The 17959-nt window shown below is 50.9% G+C and overlaps 1 protein-coding gene across 1 annotated transcript; it reads left to right on the top strand.

Moving 5' to 3' along the window:
* Window positions 1-8728: 8728 nt before the first annotated feature.
* SLC1A5 (solute carrier family 1 member 5) lies at window positions 8729-16420 on the top strand. Its single transcript, XM_069985603.1, has 8 exons — window positions 8729-9305; window positions 12361-12403; window positions 12514-12606; window positions 12686-12852; window positions 12930-13163; window positions 13432-13626; window positions 13702-13836; window positions 15550-16420. The coding sequence occupies exons 1-8, from the start codon at window positions 8812-8814 to the stop codon at window positions 15770-15772; spliced, it is 1584 nt and encodes a 527-aa protein (XP_069841704.1). The 5' UTR covers window positions 8729-8811; the 3' UTR covers window positions 15773-16420.
* Window positions 16421-17959: the final 1539 nt, after the last annotated feature.

The raw sequence follows: 17959 nt of genomic DNA, 5'->3' as shown, positions 1-17959 counted from the left end.
GATTCCTTGAAGGGCATTTTGTGAATGTTCCTCATTTCCAGGCCGCTCCCTGTCCCCTCGCCGTACTCTCTGTGAAGGTGATTTATGTCATGTGAGCGGCCGAGGACACGAGGATGGAGAATGTGACCAATATAGACTTGTGTGGACACAGCGTAAGGTCCCAGTATACACAGTGTAAGATTCTGGTATACATAGCGTAAAGTCTCACTATACACTTTATAAGATCCTGGTATACATAGCGTAAGATTCCGGTATACACAATGTAAGCTCCTGGTATACACAGCGTAAGGTCATAGTATACACAACGTAAGGTCACAGTATACACAGTGTGAGATCCTTGTATACACAGTGTAAGATTCCAGTATACATTGCGTAAGGTCCCAGTATACACAGCATAAGATTCCAGTATACATAGCGTAAAGTCTCACTATACACTTTATAAGATCCTGGTATACATAGTGTAAGATTCCGGTATACACAATGTAAGGTCCTGGTATACACAGCGTAAGGTCATAGTATACACAGTGTGAGATCCTTGTATACACAGTGTAAGATTCCAGTATACATAGTGTAATGTCTCAGTATACACATCATAAAATCCTGGTATACATAGTGTAAGGTCATAGTATACATAGTGTAAGGTCACAGTATACACAGCGTAAGATTCCAGTATACACAGTGTAAGGTTCTGGTATACATAGCGTAAGGTCATAAAATACACAGTGTGAGATCCTTGTATACACAGCATAAGGTCATAGTATACACAATGTAAGATTCTGGTATACACAGCGTAAGGTCATAGTATACATAGTGTAAGGTCATAGTATACACAGCGTAAGGTCACAGTATACAAAGTGTAAGGTCACAGTATACACAGCGTAAGGTCATAGTATACACAATGTAAGGTCACAGTATACACAGAGAAAGGTCACAGTATACACAGTGTAAGGTCACAGTATACACAGAGAAAGGTCACAGTATACACAGCGTAAGGTCATAGTATACACAATGTAAGGTCACAGTATACACAGCGTAAGGTCACAGTATACACAGCGTAAGGTCACAGTATACACAGCGAAAGGTCACAGTATACATAGTGTTAGGTCACAGTATACACAACGTAAGGTCACAGTATACATAGCATAGGGTTACAGTATATATATCCCCCCGCCGTCGTGTCACGTGCTGCGCTGTTTTTATCCGGTACGATATGTACTGGATGTTAATCTGTTACCTGGTCGGTGAATGATCACTCATGCAGACAGATGTTACGCGGAGTTTCCAGCTGTGACCGGGCCCGGTGATTGGTTGGCGAGGGAGGCGGTGCACATCTGGCGCTGATTCTCGGGGTCACGTGTGGTCGGCACATTCTCATGTTGGCCAAGGATCCGGGAAGTTTTACTCTATGACATCTCTGGCTGGAAATAATAAATCCTCTAGAAGGAAGGGGCAGATTCCAGGGGGCTGAATCATTGCCTGTGCTGAGGGTTTGTTACAGTTGTATCCAGCCTGGACAATAGTCTGCGAGCTGAACATTTCAGATAGTCTTAGTGTGAACATACCCTTATGGTGGATGGTGCCCAGTGTGGTATCTGCTGCTTGTCCCCTCCACCCATATGGAGCACAGTCATACAACATAGAGATGACCCCGCCATACATTGCTGAATGTATTATAGTGTCCAGACAATGGTGCCGTATATAGACCACATACAGTACCGCCATATAATGTAGAAGTAACATACTGCTCTATCACTATCTGTAAGGACGACTGCACTGGTCGGGGCTGGATGTTATACACGGGGGGCAATAGGGCAGAAGGAAAAACTGGGATTCCATGATAAAGGTCCTCTCAATCTATTCGTATATATATATATATATATATATATATATATATATATATATTCCGGCATCAGATATATTGGGGGATCATTCCACTGCCTAGGAGGGGGGGGGGGGGGGGTTAATACTTTTTAGCAGGACACGTGTTACATTCGGTCATGGAGAGTCACATGATACTCGGGGACTATCGATCACAGGCCTGAAATAAAGACGAGGTTTCCATGGAGACCATCACGTCTTCTTATGATATCCAGGGGCTGCTGTGTGTAACCATGGAAACCACAAGTGAGGAATAAGAGTGAAAAATGACAACAAAGGACCCCGGTTCTCATCATCATCATCTACAGCCATCACCCTCATCATCCCACTCCTATCCTCACTGTCATTCTCATCATCCTCCTCATCCCCGTCCTCAGGTTGTGTGTGCTATAATATCTCTGATCCATTTACTGCAGTGATACTGACTGAGCTGCAGTACTGCACACAACCTGAGCATGGGGGTGGCGCTGTTTCTGTAACAAAGCGGCTATGTTTTTTCTATAATCCTAGATAACCCCTTTCCTTATGCCTGGGCTTTAACAGTCTCCATGGTTACGGGGCCACCTGACAGCAGGTGACAAGATCCATAACTGGAATGTCAGGACCGACTGGTGAAATGGGAATCTGCTGGATTCTCAGGATCGGGTCTGTAACCCGTCACACTAGTTATAATGAGGGTGTAATGTCAGCAGGGGGCACCGTACAGTGTGGAGAGCAGGTAGAAGTCACATCATTTGCCCCCCGTAACCAGGGTGGGGTACTCCTCTCCTTTCTTACTGTCAAAGTGTCTATAATGAAGGATTTTCTGGACAATTACATCACCGCATCTAGACTATGACATCACAACACCCGGACTATGACATCACTGCCGCAGGATTATGACATCACCGCGCCCGGACTATGACATCACTGCCGCAGGACTATGACATCACTGCCGCAGGAATATTACATCACCGCATCTAGACTATGACATCACTGCACCCGGACTATGACATCACTGCCGCAGGACTTTGACATCACTGCTTCAGGACTATGACATCACTGTATCCGGACTATGACATCACTGCCGCAGGGCTATGACATCACCGCACCAGGACTATGACATCACCGCCTCAGGACTATGACATCACCACATCCAGACTATGACATCACTGCCTTAGGACTACGACATTACTAGACACAGCGCCATTGAGGAGGAGGGCACACAGAAGCAGCACCTGCCTGGCATCATTCCATCCCACCTGGAGCGGGCACATGTACGTGACACGTGATCTAAGCTTTACCTGCTGCTAAAGTGTTATCGGGCCCTGGGCTGTACACGGAGCAGAGGGCGGCGGCTGCGGGGTCTTCTATGTGACCCTATCCTCACAGCAGCATTATCACTGGGGTCTGCGCCCTACATGACCCCCAATCACCCGCTCCACCTTACTGCACCACAGGAAAGCACCATCATCAGCTCCCCGCACATCACACACAACACTCATTTAGCCTATGGGGTTAAACAAGGACGAGATGCAGGAAATTGGAGATTGGGCGACACATGACACGATAAGGATCAGGGGGTGAGGAGAGTGAGTGCCAGGAGAGGAGGGTGAGGAGGGTGCAGGGAGAAGAGCAAGATGGTGAGGAGGGTGCAGGGAGAAGAGCAAGATGGTGAGGAGGGTGCAGGGAGAAGAGCTAGATGGTGAGGAGGGTGCAGGGAGAAGAGCAAGATGGTGAGGAGGGTTCAGGGAGAAGAGCAAGATGGTGAGGAGGGTTCAGGGAGAAGAGCAAAATGGTGAGGAGGGTGCAGGGAGAAGAGCTAGATGGTGAGAAGGGTGCAGGGAGAAGAGCAAGATGGTGAGGAGGATGCAGGGAGAAGAGCAAGGTGGTGAGGAGGGTGCAGGGAGAAGAGCAAGATGGTGAGGAGGGAAAAGTGGGTAGGATGAGGAGTGCCAGAAGAGGGGGGTGAAAAGGGTGCCAGGTGACATAGTGGTAGGTGGGAGAGAAGTGCACAGTAAGGGTACTATTACACCAACAGATCTGACCAAAGATTATCTGCCAAAGATTTGAAGCCAAACCCAGGAACAGACTATAAACAGAGAACAGGTCATAGAGGGAAGACTGGATTTCTCCTCTTTTTAAATCCACTCCTGGGTTTGGCTTCAAATCTTTGGCAGATAATCTGTCGTCAGATCTGTTGGTGGAATAGTACCCTAAGAAAGGTGCAGGTGAGGATTGGGTGAGAGGGAACACAGAGAGAAGGCTACTGGTGAAGAAGGTGCAGGATCAGGAGGTAGGAGGTGAGGACAGTGCAAGGTAAAGTGGGTGCAGGGTGGGAAGGTGCACAATGCCGACTGTAGAGGTGAGGAGGGTGCTCAGTGTGGAGGGTACACATGATAAGGGTGCGAGGTAAGAGAGTGCACAATGGGTGGTAGAGGCGGGAAGGGTGCGGGATAAGACAGTGCACAATCTGGAGGGGAGATGTTGGGAGGGTGCGAGGTAAGAGAGTGCACATGTGGAGGATAGAGGTGGGGTAGGTGCGAGGTAAGAGTGCACAATCTGGGGGGTGCGAGGTAAGAGAGTGCACATGTGGAGGATAGAGGTGGGGTAGGTGCGAGGTAAGAGTGCACAATCTGGGGGGTGCGAGGTAAGAGAGTGCACATGTGGAGGATAGAGGTGGGGTAGATGCGAGGTAAGAGTGCACAATCTGGGGGGTGCGAGGTAAGAGAGTGCACATGTGGAGGATAGAGGTGGGGTAGGTGCGAGGTAAGAGTGCACAATCTGGGGGGTGCGAGGTAAGAGAGTGCACATGTGGAGGATAGAGGTGGGGTAGATGCGAGGTAAGAGTGCACAATCTGGGGGGTGCGAGGTAAGAGAGTGCACATGTGGAGGATAGAGGTGGGGTAGGTGCGAGGTAAGAGTGCACAATCTGGGGGGTGCGAGGTAAGAGAGTGCACATGTGGAGGATAGAGGTGGGGTAGATGCGAGGTAAGAGTGCACAATCTGGGGGGTGCGAGGTAAGAGAGTGCACATGTGGAGGATAGAGGTGGGGTAGGTGCGAGGTAAGAGTGCACAATCTGGGGGGTGCGAGGTAAGAGAGTGCACATGTGGAGGATAGAGGTGGGGTAGGTGCGAGGTAAGAGTGCACAATCTGGGGGGTGCGAGGTAAGAGAGTGCACATGTGGAGGATAGAGGTGGGGTAGATGCGAGGTAAGAGTGCACAATCTGGGGGGTGCGAGGTAAGAGAGTGCACATGTGGAGGATAGAGGTGGGGTAGGTGCGAGGTAAGAGTGCACAATCTGGGGGGTGCGAGGTAAGAGAGTGCACATGTGGAGGATAGAGGTGGGGTAGATGCGAGGTAAGAGTGCACAATCTGGGGGGTGCGAGGTAAGAGAGTGCACATGTGGAGGATAGAGGTGGGGTAGGTGCGAGGTAAGAGTGCACAATCTGGGGGGTGCGAGGTAAGAGAGTGCACATGTGGAGGATAGAGGTGGGGTAGATGCGAGGTAAGAGTGCACAATCTGGGGGGTGCGAGGTAAGAGAGTGCACATGTGGAGGATAGAGGTGGGGTAGGTGCGAGGTAAGAGTGCACAATCTGGGGGGTGCGAGGTAAGAGAGTGCACATGTGGAGGATAGAGGTGGGGTAGGTGCGAGGTAAGAGTGCACAATCTGGGGGGTGCGAGGTAAGAGAGTGCACATGTGGAGGATAGAGGTGGGGTAGGTGCGAGGTAAGAGTGCACAATCTGGGGGTGCGAGGTAAGAGAGTGCACATGTGGAGGATAGAGGTGGGGTAGGTGCGAGGTAAGAGTGCACAATCTGGGGGTGCGAGGTAAGAGAGTGCACATGTGGAGGATACAGGGTACTCTGTATACACAGTACACTTCCCAGTAGAAGGGGCAGTGCCAGGCCCTTGGGGCAGATTACACAAGGGATTATTATGGTGCACTTGGCAGGAGGTGGCGCAGGGTGCGGTGTTCTGTTCCCGGTTGCTCCGGAGTTTCGGAGTCTGGAGGATATTATGTTTCCTCGCTCTGAGTGGAGACGTTTTCCCAGTGATTATAATCTTGAGGACACCGGTTCCCCCCCGGCCTCCCGCCTACTCGTCATTCCTGACATGAGAACGGATATTGTACGGGCAGGAATGGCATCTGGTGAGTCGTGGGCACAATCCAGCCAATCTGAGCGGGCGTTACAGGCTGGTGACCCCATCCGGGTGTCCACACCATGTGCTCAGGCCGGTACACCACCAGACAGTGCTATATTACACCCAGGGAGTCCGTGTCTGTGCCCGCTGACTGGCACCACCAGACAGTGCTATATTACACCCAGGGAGTCCGTGTCTGTGCCCGCTGACTGGCACCACCAGACAGTGCTGTATTACACCCAGGGAGTCCGTGTCTGTGCCCGCTGACTGGCACCACCAGACAGTGCTATATTATACCCAGGGAGTCCGTGTCTGTGCCCGCTGACTGGCGCACTCTGTTCGCCTCTGCAGGAGCGGGCGGGGAGCGGCACCTCATAAAAGTTGCTTGGGTTATTATGGGAGACTCCCTGAACTTCTCCCCGGAGGCTACAGATCTCAGCTCTATAAGGAGCGACCGGGTGTCTGGGAGATGAGCCCGGGGGGAAGGGGGGTCCGGAGCAGCCATAATACCGCAGCACACCATGTGACTCCAGACAGCACAGAGCACTCTGTACCTCTGCTGCCCCAGCATCATAAACAACTCTTAAAGGAACAGTACACCTAGAAGTGTGTGAGATCAGTAAACGGCAAGTGTTGTATGGCAGTACTATTTAAGCACTGTATACAGTTTGAGCAGTGTATGACAATATTATGTAAGCCCTGCATGGCATTATTCTATGGACAGTATATCACTTTATTATTTGAGAGCTGTATGACTAGATTTTACTGCACTACATGGCAGTCTTATTTTTTAGCACTGCATAGCAGTATTATTTGAGCACTGCATGGCAGTACTATTTCCACACTTTATGGCAGTAATATTCTCCACATTATAAAAGTATTATTTGAACACTATATAGCAGTATTTTTTGGACACTGGATGGCAGTCATTTTTTAGCAGTATCATGTAAGTAGTGTAGGGTGGTATCTCTGGGCACTATATGGCAGTATTATTTAAGCACTATATATAGTATAGCACTGAATTGTGGTTTTATTGGGCACTGTATGTCAGTTTTACTTGAGCACTCTATAGTAGTATTATAAGAGCGCTTTATGACAGTATTATTTAGGCACCTTATGGTCATATTACTTAAGCACTATACGGCAGTATTATTTGGGCGCTGTATAATGGTATTCTTTGCACAGAGTTGCGGTATTATCTGGGCACTTTATGGTAGTATACTTTGGGAATTATATGGCAGTATTATTTGGGTTCCGTATAATGGTAGTCTTTGCACACTGTGTGGTGGTATTATTTACGCACTATATGGCAGTATTATTTGGGTTCTGTATAATGGTATTATGTACGCACTATATGGCAGTATTATTTGGGTTCTGTATAATGGTACTCTTTGCACAGTGTGGTGGTATTATGTACGCACCATATGGCAGTATTATTTGGGTTCTGTATAATGGTAGTCTTTGCACACTGTGTAGTGGTATTATTTACGCACTATATGGCAGTATTATTTGGGTTCTGTATAATGGTATTATGTACGCACTATATGGCAGTATTATTTGGGATCTGTATAATGGTATTATGTACGCACTATATGGCAGTATTATTTGGGTTCTGTATAATGGTAGTCTTTGCACACTGTGTGGTGGTATTATTTACGCACTATATGGCAGTATTATTTGGGTTCTGTATAATGGTATTATGTACGCACTATATGGCAGTATTATTTGGGTTCTGTATAATAGTAGTCTTTGCACACTGTGTGATGGTATTATTTACGCACTATATGGCAGTATTATTTGGGTTCTGTATAATGGTATTATGTACGCACTATATGGCAGTATTATTTGGGTTCTGTATAATGGTATTATGTACGCACTATATGGCAGTATTATTTGGGTTCTGTATAATGGTATTATGTACGCACTATATGGCAGTATTATTTGGGTTCTGTATAATGGTATTATGTACGCACTATATGGCAGTATTATTTGGGTTCTGTATAATGGTAGTCTTTGCACACTGTGTGGTGGTATTATGTACGCACTATATGGCAGTATTATTTGGGCACACTGCTGTCTCTGCACAATGTTAGGACTTTCACATTCTCATTCTGTATTTACGTCGATCAGAAACGAATCCCCCATCAGTGCCGCCATCCTCCGGGGTCCGTGTCCTCCGCCATCTCTGTCTATTTGTTCTTTATTGCATTCGGTACAAGGTCTCCATTATTGATTGATCGCCGGCCACCTGCGCTATAAATAATCGCACCGGGAAACAGGCGGCTAAAAATAACTCCTGATTCCCACACCAATCCAAAGGTAACGGGAGCTGTGGGCGGAGCTATGCAGATGAGCTGTGTACCCAATCAATAGTGTACTTGGATGTGGGGGTCATTACCTATCACCTCCAAGGGGTGTGGGTGGAGCTATGCAAATGAGCCCTGAACCCACTCTGTGCTATAACATTTCTGTTGTGTAAGCCTGTAACATCCCAACTGTGGAGGAACCACAAGTCCCAGCAGTTCATGAACGTCAATGGGGAGTAGAAGACGGAGTGATCCTGTAACACGTGACGTCAGCATCTTGGTGGCCGCTACAATCCAGCCTTCTTTTCTTGGGGATGTGGGCGTGGTTATGCTAATCTGCCGGCACACACCCCCTTCGTATGTCCACGTGTTCCCAGTGACATGCCCCGCCCCCTGTAATATAAGGAAGCGGTTCATCAGCCGGTAGCGCATAGGAGAAGCGGCGGCGTGCGCGCGAGGTCACGTGCGGATATCCTGCTGACAGACACGTGTACCGGCACCATGAAGGAATGTAACGGAGACGCCGCCGAGCCCCCGGTGCCCCCCGGCCTGCACCGGCCCCCGCAGCCGTCCGCCTCGTGCTGCGCCCGCACCCGCCGCTTCCTGAGCGGTAACGCGCTGGTGCTGCTGACGGTGGCCGGGGTGCTGCTGGGCGCGGCGCTCGGGATGGCGGTGCGGCCGCTGCAGCTGGACGCCGCGCAGATCTACCGCTTCTCGTTCCCCGGGGAGCTGCTGCTGCGGCTGCTGAAGATGATCATCCTCCCGCTGGTGGTGTGCAGCCTGGTGTCCGGCGCCGCCTCCCTGCAGCCCTCCGCACTGGGCAAGCTCGGCGGCTGGGCCATGCTCTTCTTCCTGGTCACCACACTGCTCGCCTCCGGCCTCGGGGTCTGCCTGGCGCTGCTCATCCGCCCCGGGGACGGAGCTCAGGCCCAGAGCGGGCAGGGGGACGGCGTGCAGAGCAAGGAGGTGGTCGACTCCTTCCTGGACCTCGTCAGGTGAGTCCGGGGACACGGGGAGGAGGGGTGTGAGGGGCCACAGGTAGGAGGGGCCACAGGTAGGAGGGGAGGAGGGGCCACAGGTAGGAGGAGGGGGTGTGAGGGGCCACAGGTAGGAGGAGGGGGTGTGAGGGGCCACAGGTAGGAGGAGGGGGTGTGAGGGGCCACAGGTAGGAGGAGGGGGGTGTGAGGGGCCACAGGTAGGAGAGGGGGTGTGAGGGGCCACAGGTAGGAGAGGAGGAGGGGGTGTGAGGGGCCACAGGTAGGAGAGGGGGTGTGAGGGGCCACAGGTAGGAGAGGAGGTGTGAGGGGCCACAGGTAGGAGAGGAGGAGGGGGTGTGAGGGGCCACGGGTAGGAGGAGGGGGTGTGAGGGGCCACAGGTAGGAGAGGAGGAGGAGTGAGGGGCCACAGGTAGGAGAGGAGGAGGGGGTGTGAGGGGCCACAGGTAGGAGAGGAGGAGGAGTGAGGGGCCACAGGTAGGAGAGGGGGTGTGAGGGGCCACAGGTAGGAGAGGAGGTGTGAGGGGCCACAGGTAGGAGAGGAGGAGGGGGTGTGAGGGGCCACGGGTAGGAGGAGGGGGTGTGAGGGGCCACAGGTAGAGGAGGAGGAGGGGGTGTGAGGGGCCACAGGTAGGAGAGGAGGAGGGGGTGTGAGGGGCCACAGGTAGGAGAGGAGGAGGAGTGAGGGGCCACAGGTAGGAGAGGAGGAGGAGTGAGGGGCCACAGGTAGGAGGGGGGAAGGGGCCACAGGTAGGAGGGGGGAAGGGGCCACAGGTAGGAGGGGTGTGAGGGGCCACAGGTAGGAGAGGAGGAGGAGTGAGGGGCCACAGGTAGGAGGGGGGAAGGGGACACAGGTAGGAGAGGAGGAAGGGCCACAGGTAGGAGAGGAGGAGGAGGGGGTGTGAGGGGCCACAGGTAGGAGGAGGGGGTGTGAGGGGCCACAGGTAGAGGAGGAGGGGGTGTGAGGGGCCACAGGTAGGAGAGGGGGTGTGAGGGGCCACAGGTAGAGGAGGAGGGGGTGTGAGGGGCCACAGGTAGAGGAGGAGGGGGTGTGAGGGGCCACAGGTAGAGGAGGAGGGGGTGTGAGGGGCCACAGGTAGAGGAGGAGGGGGTGTGAGGGGCCACAGGTAGAGGAGGAGGGGGTGTGAGGGGCCACAGGTAGAGGAGGAGGGGGTGTGAGGGGCCACAGGTAGGAGGAGGGGGTGTGAGGGGCCACAGGTAGGAGGAGGGGGTGTGAGGGGCCACAGGTAGGAGAGGAGGAGGGGGTGTGAGGGGCCACAGGTAGGAGGAGGGGGTGTGAGGGGCCACAGGTAGGAGAGGGGGTGTGAGGGGACACAGGTAGGAGAGGAGGAGGGGGTGTGAGGGGCCACAGGTAGGAGGAGGGGGTGTGAGGGGCCACAGGTAGGAGGAGGGGGTGTGAGGGGCCACAGGTAGGAGGAGGGGGTGTGAGGGGCCACAGGTAGGAGGAGGGGGTGTGAGGGGCCAGGAGGAGGGGGTGTGAGGGGCCACAGTTAGGAGAGGAGGAGGGGGTGTGAGGGGCCACAGGTAGGAGGGTCGGAGGGGCCACAGGTAGGAGAGGAGGAGGGGGTGTGAGGGGCCACAGGTAGGAGGGGGGGGCGTGCAGAGCAAGGAGGTGGTCGACTCCTTCCTGGACCTCGTCAAGTGAGTCTGGGGACACAGGTAGGAGAGAACAGGGGCCACAGCATCAGGGGAGACATGTAGGACCTCAGTGGATACAGAGAAATCAGGTGTATAGGGCAGAGGGTGAGTAACCCTGAACCAGGAGGATCTGCCTGCACAGCAGAGGATGGAGGCTGTTACATTGTATCCAGTGCTGTGTATATAGGGGAGACTTGGATTTGCCTGTATCGGTGCACCTCTTGGTTCATTTGGCTCCCCCAGGAGATATTCCTGCTCCGTATAACCCTCCTTTGTATCCCCCCCCCCGGTTTGTTGTGTCTTTTCCCGCTACCCCTGGATTTGCCCGCACCATGCTCCTCTTGGTTTATGTGCCCCCCTGGATTAGCCCGCACCATGCTCCTCTTGGTTTATGTGCCCCCCTAGATTTGCCCGCACCATGCTCCTCTTGGTTTATGTGCCCCCCTGGATTAGCCCGCACCATGCTCCTCTTGGTTTATGTGCCCCGCTGGATTTGCCCGCACCATGCTCCTCTTGGTTTATGTGCCCCCCTAGATTTGCCCGCACCATGCTCCTCTTGGTTTATGTGCCCCCCCCCTGGATTTGCCCGCACCATGCTCCTCTTGGTTTATGTGCCCCCCTAGATTTGCCCGCACCATGCTCCTCTTGGTTTATGTGCCCCCCTAGATTTGCCCGCACCATGCTCCTCTTGGTTTATGTGCCCCCCCTGGATTTGCCCGCACCATGCTCCTCTTGGTTTATGTGCCCCCCCCTGGATTTGCCCGCACCATGCTCCTCCTGGTTTGATTGGCCCAGATTTATCTTGTCTTGTTTCCCGCTTCCTCTGGTTCCCGTAGCAGCAGGTCTCGGCTCTGGCTGATGCAATGTTGACTACTGATTGCTGACAAGTGAGACGCGTGGGGAGGGGGTGTGGCTCTGTGACATCCGTCCCTCCCCTCAGCCCATTGTTTCCCTCGTGTCACTCTCCGTTGCTATGTACACGGGGAGAGTCCTGGCCCCTCCTCCCCTCCAGACGTCATAGTTTCCCTTCCTGGCACTGTGTGCGTGTGTGAGAGCCGGAACAATATTGACGTGTACAAGAGCGACCAGGAATGCATCGTCCGCCCTTCCCTTACGTGGAGGAAAATCTGATGTGGACACAGTTGTAGCAGTGATATTTGAGTGTAGCATCATGTGACGTCATACACTGGGCACTTAGCGTCGTGGTCAGCAATGTTATGTAGTTGGTGCCACAATGGCAGCCGGGGAATAAGATGTCTCCAGTGACTGGGGGCGGCATGAGGCGCACAGTAGCGGAGGACTGTTGTGTATAGATGGTTGGGATCAGCAGATATGGCGCCGTTATGTCTCACTGCGCTGGCGTCCATCACGTCTGACATTCGTTTTCTCTCTACAGAAACATCTTCCCATCGAACTTGGTGTCGGCCGCCTTCCAGTCGGTAAGTATCTTGTCCTCTGTAATCCAGAGATGTAATATGGCGGCGGTGGGTGGAGCAGTTCGCCCACGGTGCTAGCGGTCAGCGTTCTCATCCATGCGTCTCTCTTGCAGTACTCCACGTTCTATAAGGAGGAGGTCGTCAATGCTTCCGGCAGTGAAGTAAATGTATCCGACATCTTGCACGTGAACAAGACATTGATTAAGGTGAGAGGTCACGACAATCGCCACCTGCGTCTCCCCCCTCTCTCTGCCTGCCGCTTCTCACAACTTTGTCATCTTCTAGGTGCCCTATGGTCAGGAGGTGGAGGGCATGAACATCCTGGGCCTGGTGGTCTTTGCCATTGTTTTCGGGGTGGCTCTGCGGAAGTTGGGGGAGGAGGGAGAGATTCTAATCAAGTTCTTCAACTCCTTCAATGAAGCCACCATGGTGCTGGTGACCTGGATCATGTGGTAGGTGCCGCAGTCATGACCGCTGCTCTGGGGATGCTGGATGACCGCCATCCCCTAACAGTCCCTCTGCCCCTCAGGTACGCACCGCTCGGTATCATGTTCCTGGTGGCCGGGAAGATCGTGGAGATGGAGGATGTGGTGCTGCTCTTCACCAGCCTGGGGAAGTACATCTGCTGCTGCCTGGTGGGGCACGCCATCCACGGCCTTATCGTGCTGCCACTCATCTACTTCGCCTTCACCCGGAAGAACCCCTACCGATTCCTGTGGGGTATCGTCAGCGCCCTGGCCACAGCATTTGGCACATCATCTAGGTAGGTCTAGAATACAAACACTAGCAGAATAGTGAGTGCAGCTCTGGAGTACAATACAGGATGGAACTCAGGATTAGTAATGTAATGTATATACACAGTGACCCCATAAGCAGAATAGTGAATGCAGCTCTAGAGTATAATACAGGACATGAATCAAATTAGAGGTAATAGACTGTGTTAGTCGCAGTTTCCACTCGCTGTGTTGTGAAGTTACGTTGTTGCTGTGTCCCGTGGTGCTGTAGGATTAATGTGTCCGTTCTTCCTCCAGCTCAGCCACCCTCCCACTGATGATGAAATGTGTTGAAGAAAAAAACGGTGTTTCCAAACAGATCAGCCGATTCATCCTCCCCATTGGTGCCACAGTAAACATGGACGGAGCTGCGTTATTCCAGTGTGTTGCCGCAGTCTTCATCGCGCAGCTCAACAACCATGATTTGGACTTCATTGCGATCATTACCATCCTGTGAGTGTGGAGCCTGGAAAAGCTTCTATCTGTATTGGGGATGTGTTTCGCCCTCTGACTTCTCTTCCTTCTCAGGGTCACAGCCACAGCATCCAGTGTGGGGGCTGCAGGTATCCCGGCGGGCGGCGTGCTGACACTGGCCATCATCCTCGAGGCGGTCGGCCTTCCTACCAATGACATCTCTCTCATCCTGGCTGTGGACTGGTTGGTGTAAGTATTGGCCCCAAGCAGCCACCATACTGCAGCAATTATGAGAACGTCACGTTCTGATGTGACGTGATGCTATCAGGGATGGAGGCCGGTGTGGGGAGCAGCTGCTGAAACCTGACACCCCAGAGGCTGAAAATAACCCGCATTGCTGGGATTACCCCTCCTCCAGACACAACCAGAAAACAGAACAAATGTAGAAATATTTGCCGAATTACTCACACCCCTGAAACTAACAGAGCAGTCTGTCTAGTCAATGGCACCCGCAGCGTACACCCTGCCCAGTATGAGAGAAGGGTGGATAAAGTCAGGCTGCCGATACTTGATCTAAGCTCTCTAAGTACCTACGGGTGGAAGCTGTCAGTGTGAAGCTTGCCATTCACATTAAAGGGGTACACCGGTGACAATCTTTCAAATCTACTGTTTTCAGAAAGTTCTATAGATTTGTAATCAACTTCTATTTAAAGATCTCGTCTTCCTATAATTATCAGCTGCTGTATGTCCTGCAGGAAGTGGTGTATTCTTTCCTGTCTGACACAGTTCTCTTTGCTGCCACCTGCTCCAGCTGTTCCAATATTCCCATCATGCCTGGACAGCCAAAGCTTACCTGGAGGGCTGAAGGTTCCCCATCCCTGGTATAGCTGTTGTAGATGTCTGGGCAGTAGTCTCATATGTTATAGCTGAGAAGAGATGAGCGAATAGTGAAATATTCGATAATTTGAATTGAATAGCTCCCAATATTCGAATGAATATAGAAACCCATTGTAGTCTATGGGACAAAAATAAGCGGGACCTGGAAATCAATATTCGACCACTAGGAGGTCATCAAGTGCACAATGCACCTCAGGAAATGATGCCAACACCTCTGGATGCATATAAAACGGCAGGGGAAGCATGAATGCCTGGCTGCATCTAACACTAGTAAGAAGCCAACATCCCAATTTACCCAAGTGTATGCCGAAGATTCACGAACAAACTATGAACGTAAAGTAGAAGCGTACGTTTCGGTCTAGCAGTACGCATTTGTGTACATATCAGGTCAGATGAAGTGTAAAATACGTAATAACGAAATTAACGATAACTACAAGTCCATAGTAGCAAGATAACGGCTATTATCGCACACACACAGTATACAGCCGTATACACTATCAGTATATGTCTGAACACACTGCCTGTCTCACAACAGCTTCTAAATATAATATTTGTTATACTTTTAGCCCTAGCAAGGGCTTTAAGGGGTCCCTCCCTACCTAACTTCACGTAAAAGCTTTCTCTCCCTGGTATACAGCCTGTCCCTCTTTCGCTCCAACCAGCAAGTGACACGAATCTGAAATGACTTCTTATATTCAGGAGGTGACATGGTTTAGCCAGCCAATCAGTTAGTCCTGCCTATTCCTAGTGCCTGCCCTCGAATCAAATTTTTACTGCGTTATCATTCGAATAGTGTAATATTCGATCGAATAGCTATTCGCTCATCACTACAGCTGAGTGACATGGAGAGGCCAGAAAACCTTGGTGCTCCTCCAGGTCCAGCAGCCTGTGTAATGGCCTCTAGTCACCAGGCTCTCTACAATTTCCTTTTGGAAAAACATGTGCAGAATAGTGAGCGCAGCTCTGGGGTATTATAGATCAGTGCTTTATAGAGGTAATGTGGCAGGTTGTTGCTCTCCTTTGTTCTTCTACCTCTATATTGACTCCGTGCTTGTTGTCCTCCAGTGACCGCACCTGCACGATATTGAACGTAGAAGGAGACGCCTTTGGTGCTGGCCTGCTCCAGGTGTACAGTGACCGGACAGCAGAGCCCAGCGGTGAGGACGTGAACCTCACAGCGGTACGAGTGATGACAGAGGACCAGCCGGAGGGTGACCCCCTCTTGAAGAAGGACGTGTGTGTAGTGGTGGACGGCAGCAGCCCCTCAGACAAGGAGTCCACCATGTGAGACTGAGCGGATGATGTTTGGACTCATTTATGTTGATGGCCATTTTATTATTTTTTTTTTTAATATATTATAATATTTTTTTTACTGAACTTTTAACTTATGAGCTGCGACTTCAGGGCAAATTGGGTGCGTTCTACTCCAATCAGGGGCCCAGCCTTGCCCCCTGTACCTCCAATCACGGTGATGTAATTATCTGCCAGCAGGTCCTCCTTCCTGCGTCCGCCATGCTGCATGGAGCCACTTCCCAGGCTCCGCCCTCTTTTATAAGTCCGTTAGTGACTCGTGTGTCTGTAATTTTATTTTGAGACATTTGTAATGTTTCTTATTCTATTTTGGGACCAAATTTGAGTTGTGCAGTTTCACAAGCTGCTGTGCTGATTCCCGGGCTGAGGCTGCGGTGCGGTTTACAGGTTGTGGCCTCCTGTCCTGGGTGCGTTCGATCGGCTCTGCGTAAATAATTACCGACCCCCTGTTTTTCCTTAAGGGGCAAATGTGGGTGACATTGCTGCTGATCCAAGATTATGCACTAGGTGTGTACTCCCCAATGTGTCTGTTACGTGTGGAGCCTCCCAGAACCTCCCAAATTTGAGTGAATGGTTGAGAGAATGATGGGAATATAGTTCTCAACAAAATAAAAGTTGGACAACCTCCTCTGTCTTTATTATGAATTATACAATGATCTGAGGATTTATATGGTAATAACTGATCCTGAATACAGATCTGTCACACTGGAGGATTTGGTGCTTCATCCGAGGATAGTTCCGGCTATTTCCTGGAAAACGGCATAATAACTACGGTGCAAGGAATAATCTGGAATACCAAAGTTGCCCCCATCCTGAACAATGTCCACATAAGCAGTGGGAGGTATTCAAGGACTCTGCTGTGAGTTCTGGTCCTGGAAGCAGGAGGTCAGTGGTGCAGCATGAATAGTAGTACAGCCTCTCTGCTTACTGGAGGGGGTGCTGCTGCTCACAACTGACTACAGATGGCAATGGTTGGATGGCAGCAATATCGTTCTGTTAAAACTGATGGGAAGTCATCTGGCAACTGATCAGATGTCAGTGACTGGCAGGTCATCTGTGGCTGTAGTGATTTGCGCCACATGGTAATAACTATGGGGGGCATTTACTAAGGAGTCCAATATGTGTGACTCTTCTACTGAGGATTGGTGAATGTTTTGTTCCAATATCTTGTGATCGATTTATTAAAATGTGTCTCTGCCATAGATACATTTACTAAGTAAAAAGTCTCAAACAAATTCCCCCAGTACTGACCAGGCGTAGGCCTAGGCCAGTTTGTGCGACTTTTTATAAAGTCTGAAATGATAAATTGGGATTATGCGAATTTTTGGGTAAATACTTAAAACAGGCAGATTAAAAAAAAAAAAGTGCATCAATAAAAATATTTACCTGGTTCATAACTAAAACTTAAAAATAGGTACAAAGCCCTTAATAAACGTCCCCCTATATGTTTTATAACTCATTGCCATGAGTTATAAAACATGTTTATGCGATTCTAAACACACGGTGTGGTGTAAAAAAGAAAAAACTGCAATATACACTCACCGGCCACTTTATTAGGTACACCATGCTAGGAATGTGTGGTCTTCTGCTGCTGTAGCCCATCTGCCTCAAAGTTGGCCGTACTGTGCGTTCAGAGATGCTCTTCGGCCTACCTTGGTTGTAACGGTTGGCTATTTGAGTCACTGTTGCCTTTCTATCAGCTGGAACCAGTCTGCCCATTCTCCTCTGACCTCTGGCATCAACAAGGCATTTCCGCCCACAGAACTGCCGCTCACTGGATGGGTTTTTTTTTCCGGACCATTCTCTGTAAACCCTAGAGATGGTTGTGCGTGAAAATCCCAGTAGATCAGCAGTTTCTGAAATACTCAGACCAGCCCTTCTGGCACCAACAACCATGCCACGAGTTGCCGCCATGTGATTGGCTGATTAGAAATTAAGTGGTAACGTGCAGTTGGACAGGTGTACCTAATCAAGTGGCCGGTGAGTGTATAACTTCTACCGGTACAGTCATAGAATTTAGCCCAGTTTTAGATTACATTCTGAATGTTAATCCCATCAGCAGCTGCACAATGACTGTGTTATCGCTCCTGTAAACCTGCAGGACAGGAAAACATTTAATGACAGATTAACTAGAACCTTCCCCCTGAGTATATTAGGTAGTTAG

The sequence above is a fragment of the Dendropsophus ebraccatus genome, chromosome 10 (assembly GCF_027789765.1).
Source record: "Dendropsophus ebraccatus isolate aDenEbr1 chromosome 10, aDenEbr1.pat, whole genome shotgun sequence".
NCBI classification, from domain to species: domain Eukaryota; kingdom Metazoa; phylum Chordata; class Amphibia; order Anura; family Hylidae; genus Dendropsophus; species Dendropsophus ebraccatus.
Note: the sequence above shows the minus strand (reverse complement) of the source record. Positions and strands in the feature narration are given on the sequence as shown.

What these genes read in the sequence shown, in the direction of transcription:
- SLC1A5 (XM_069985603.1), top strand. Translation starts at nt 8,812, where the DNA reads ATGAAGGAATGTAACGGAGACGCCGCCGAGCCCCCGGTGCCCCCCGGC. An exon ending in TGTCGGCCGCCTTCCAGTCG is followed by an intron (nt 12,404 to 12,513) that starts GTAAGTATCTTG and finishes TCTCTCTTGCAG; the next exon opens with TACTCCACGTTCTATAAGGA. An exon ending in ATTGCGATCATTACCATCCT is followed by an intron (nt 13,627 to 13,701) that starts GTGAGTGTGGAG and finishes CTTCCTTCTCAG; the next exon opens with GGTCACAGCCACAGCATCCA.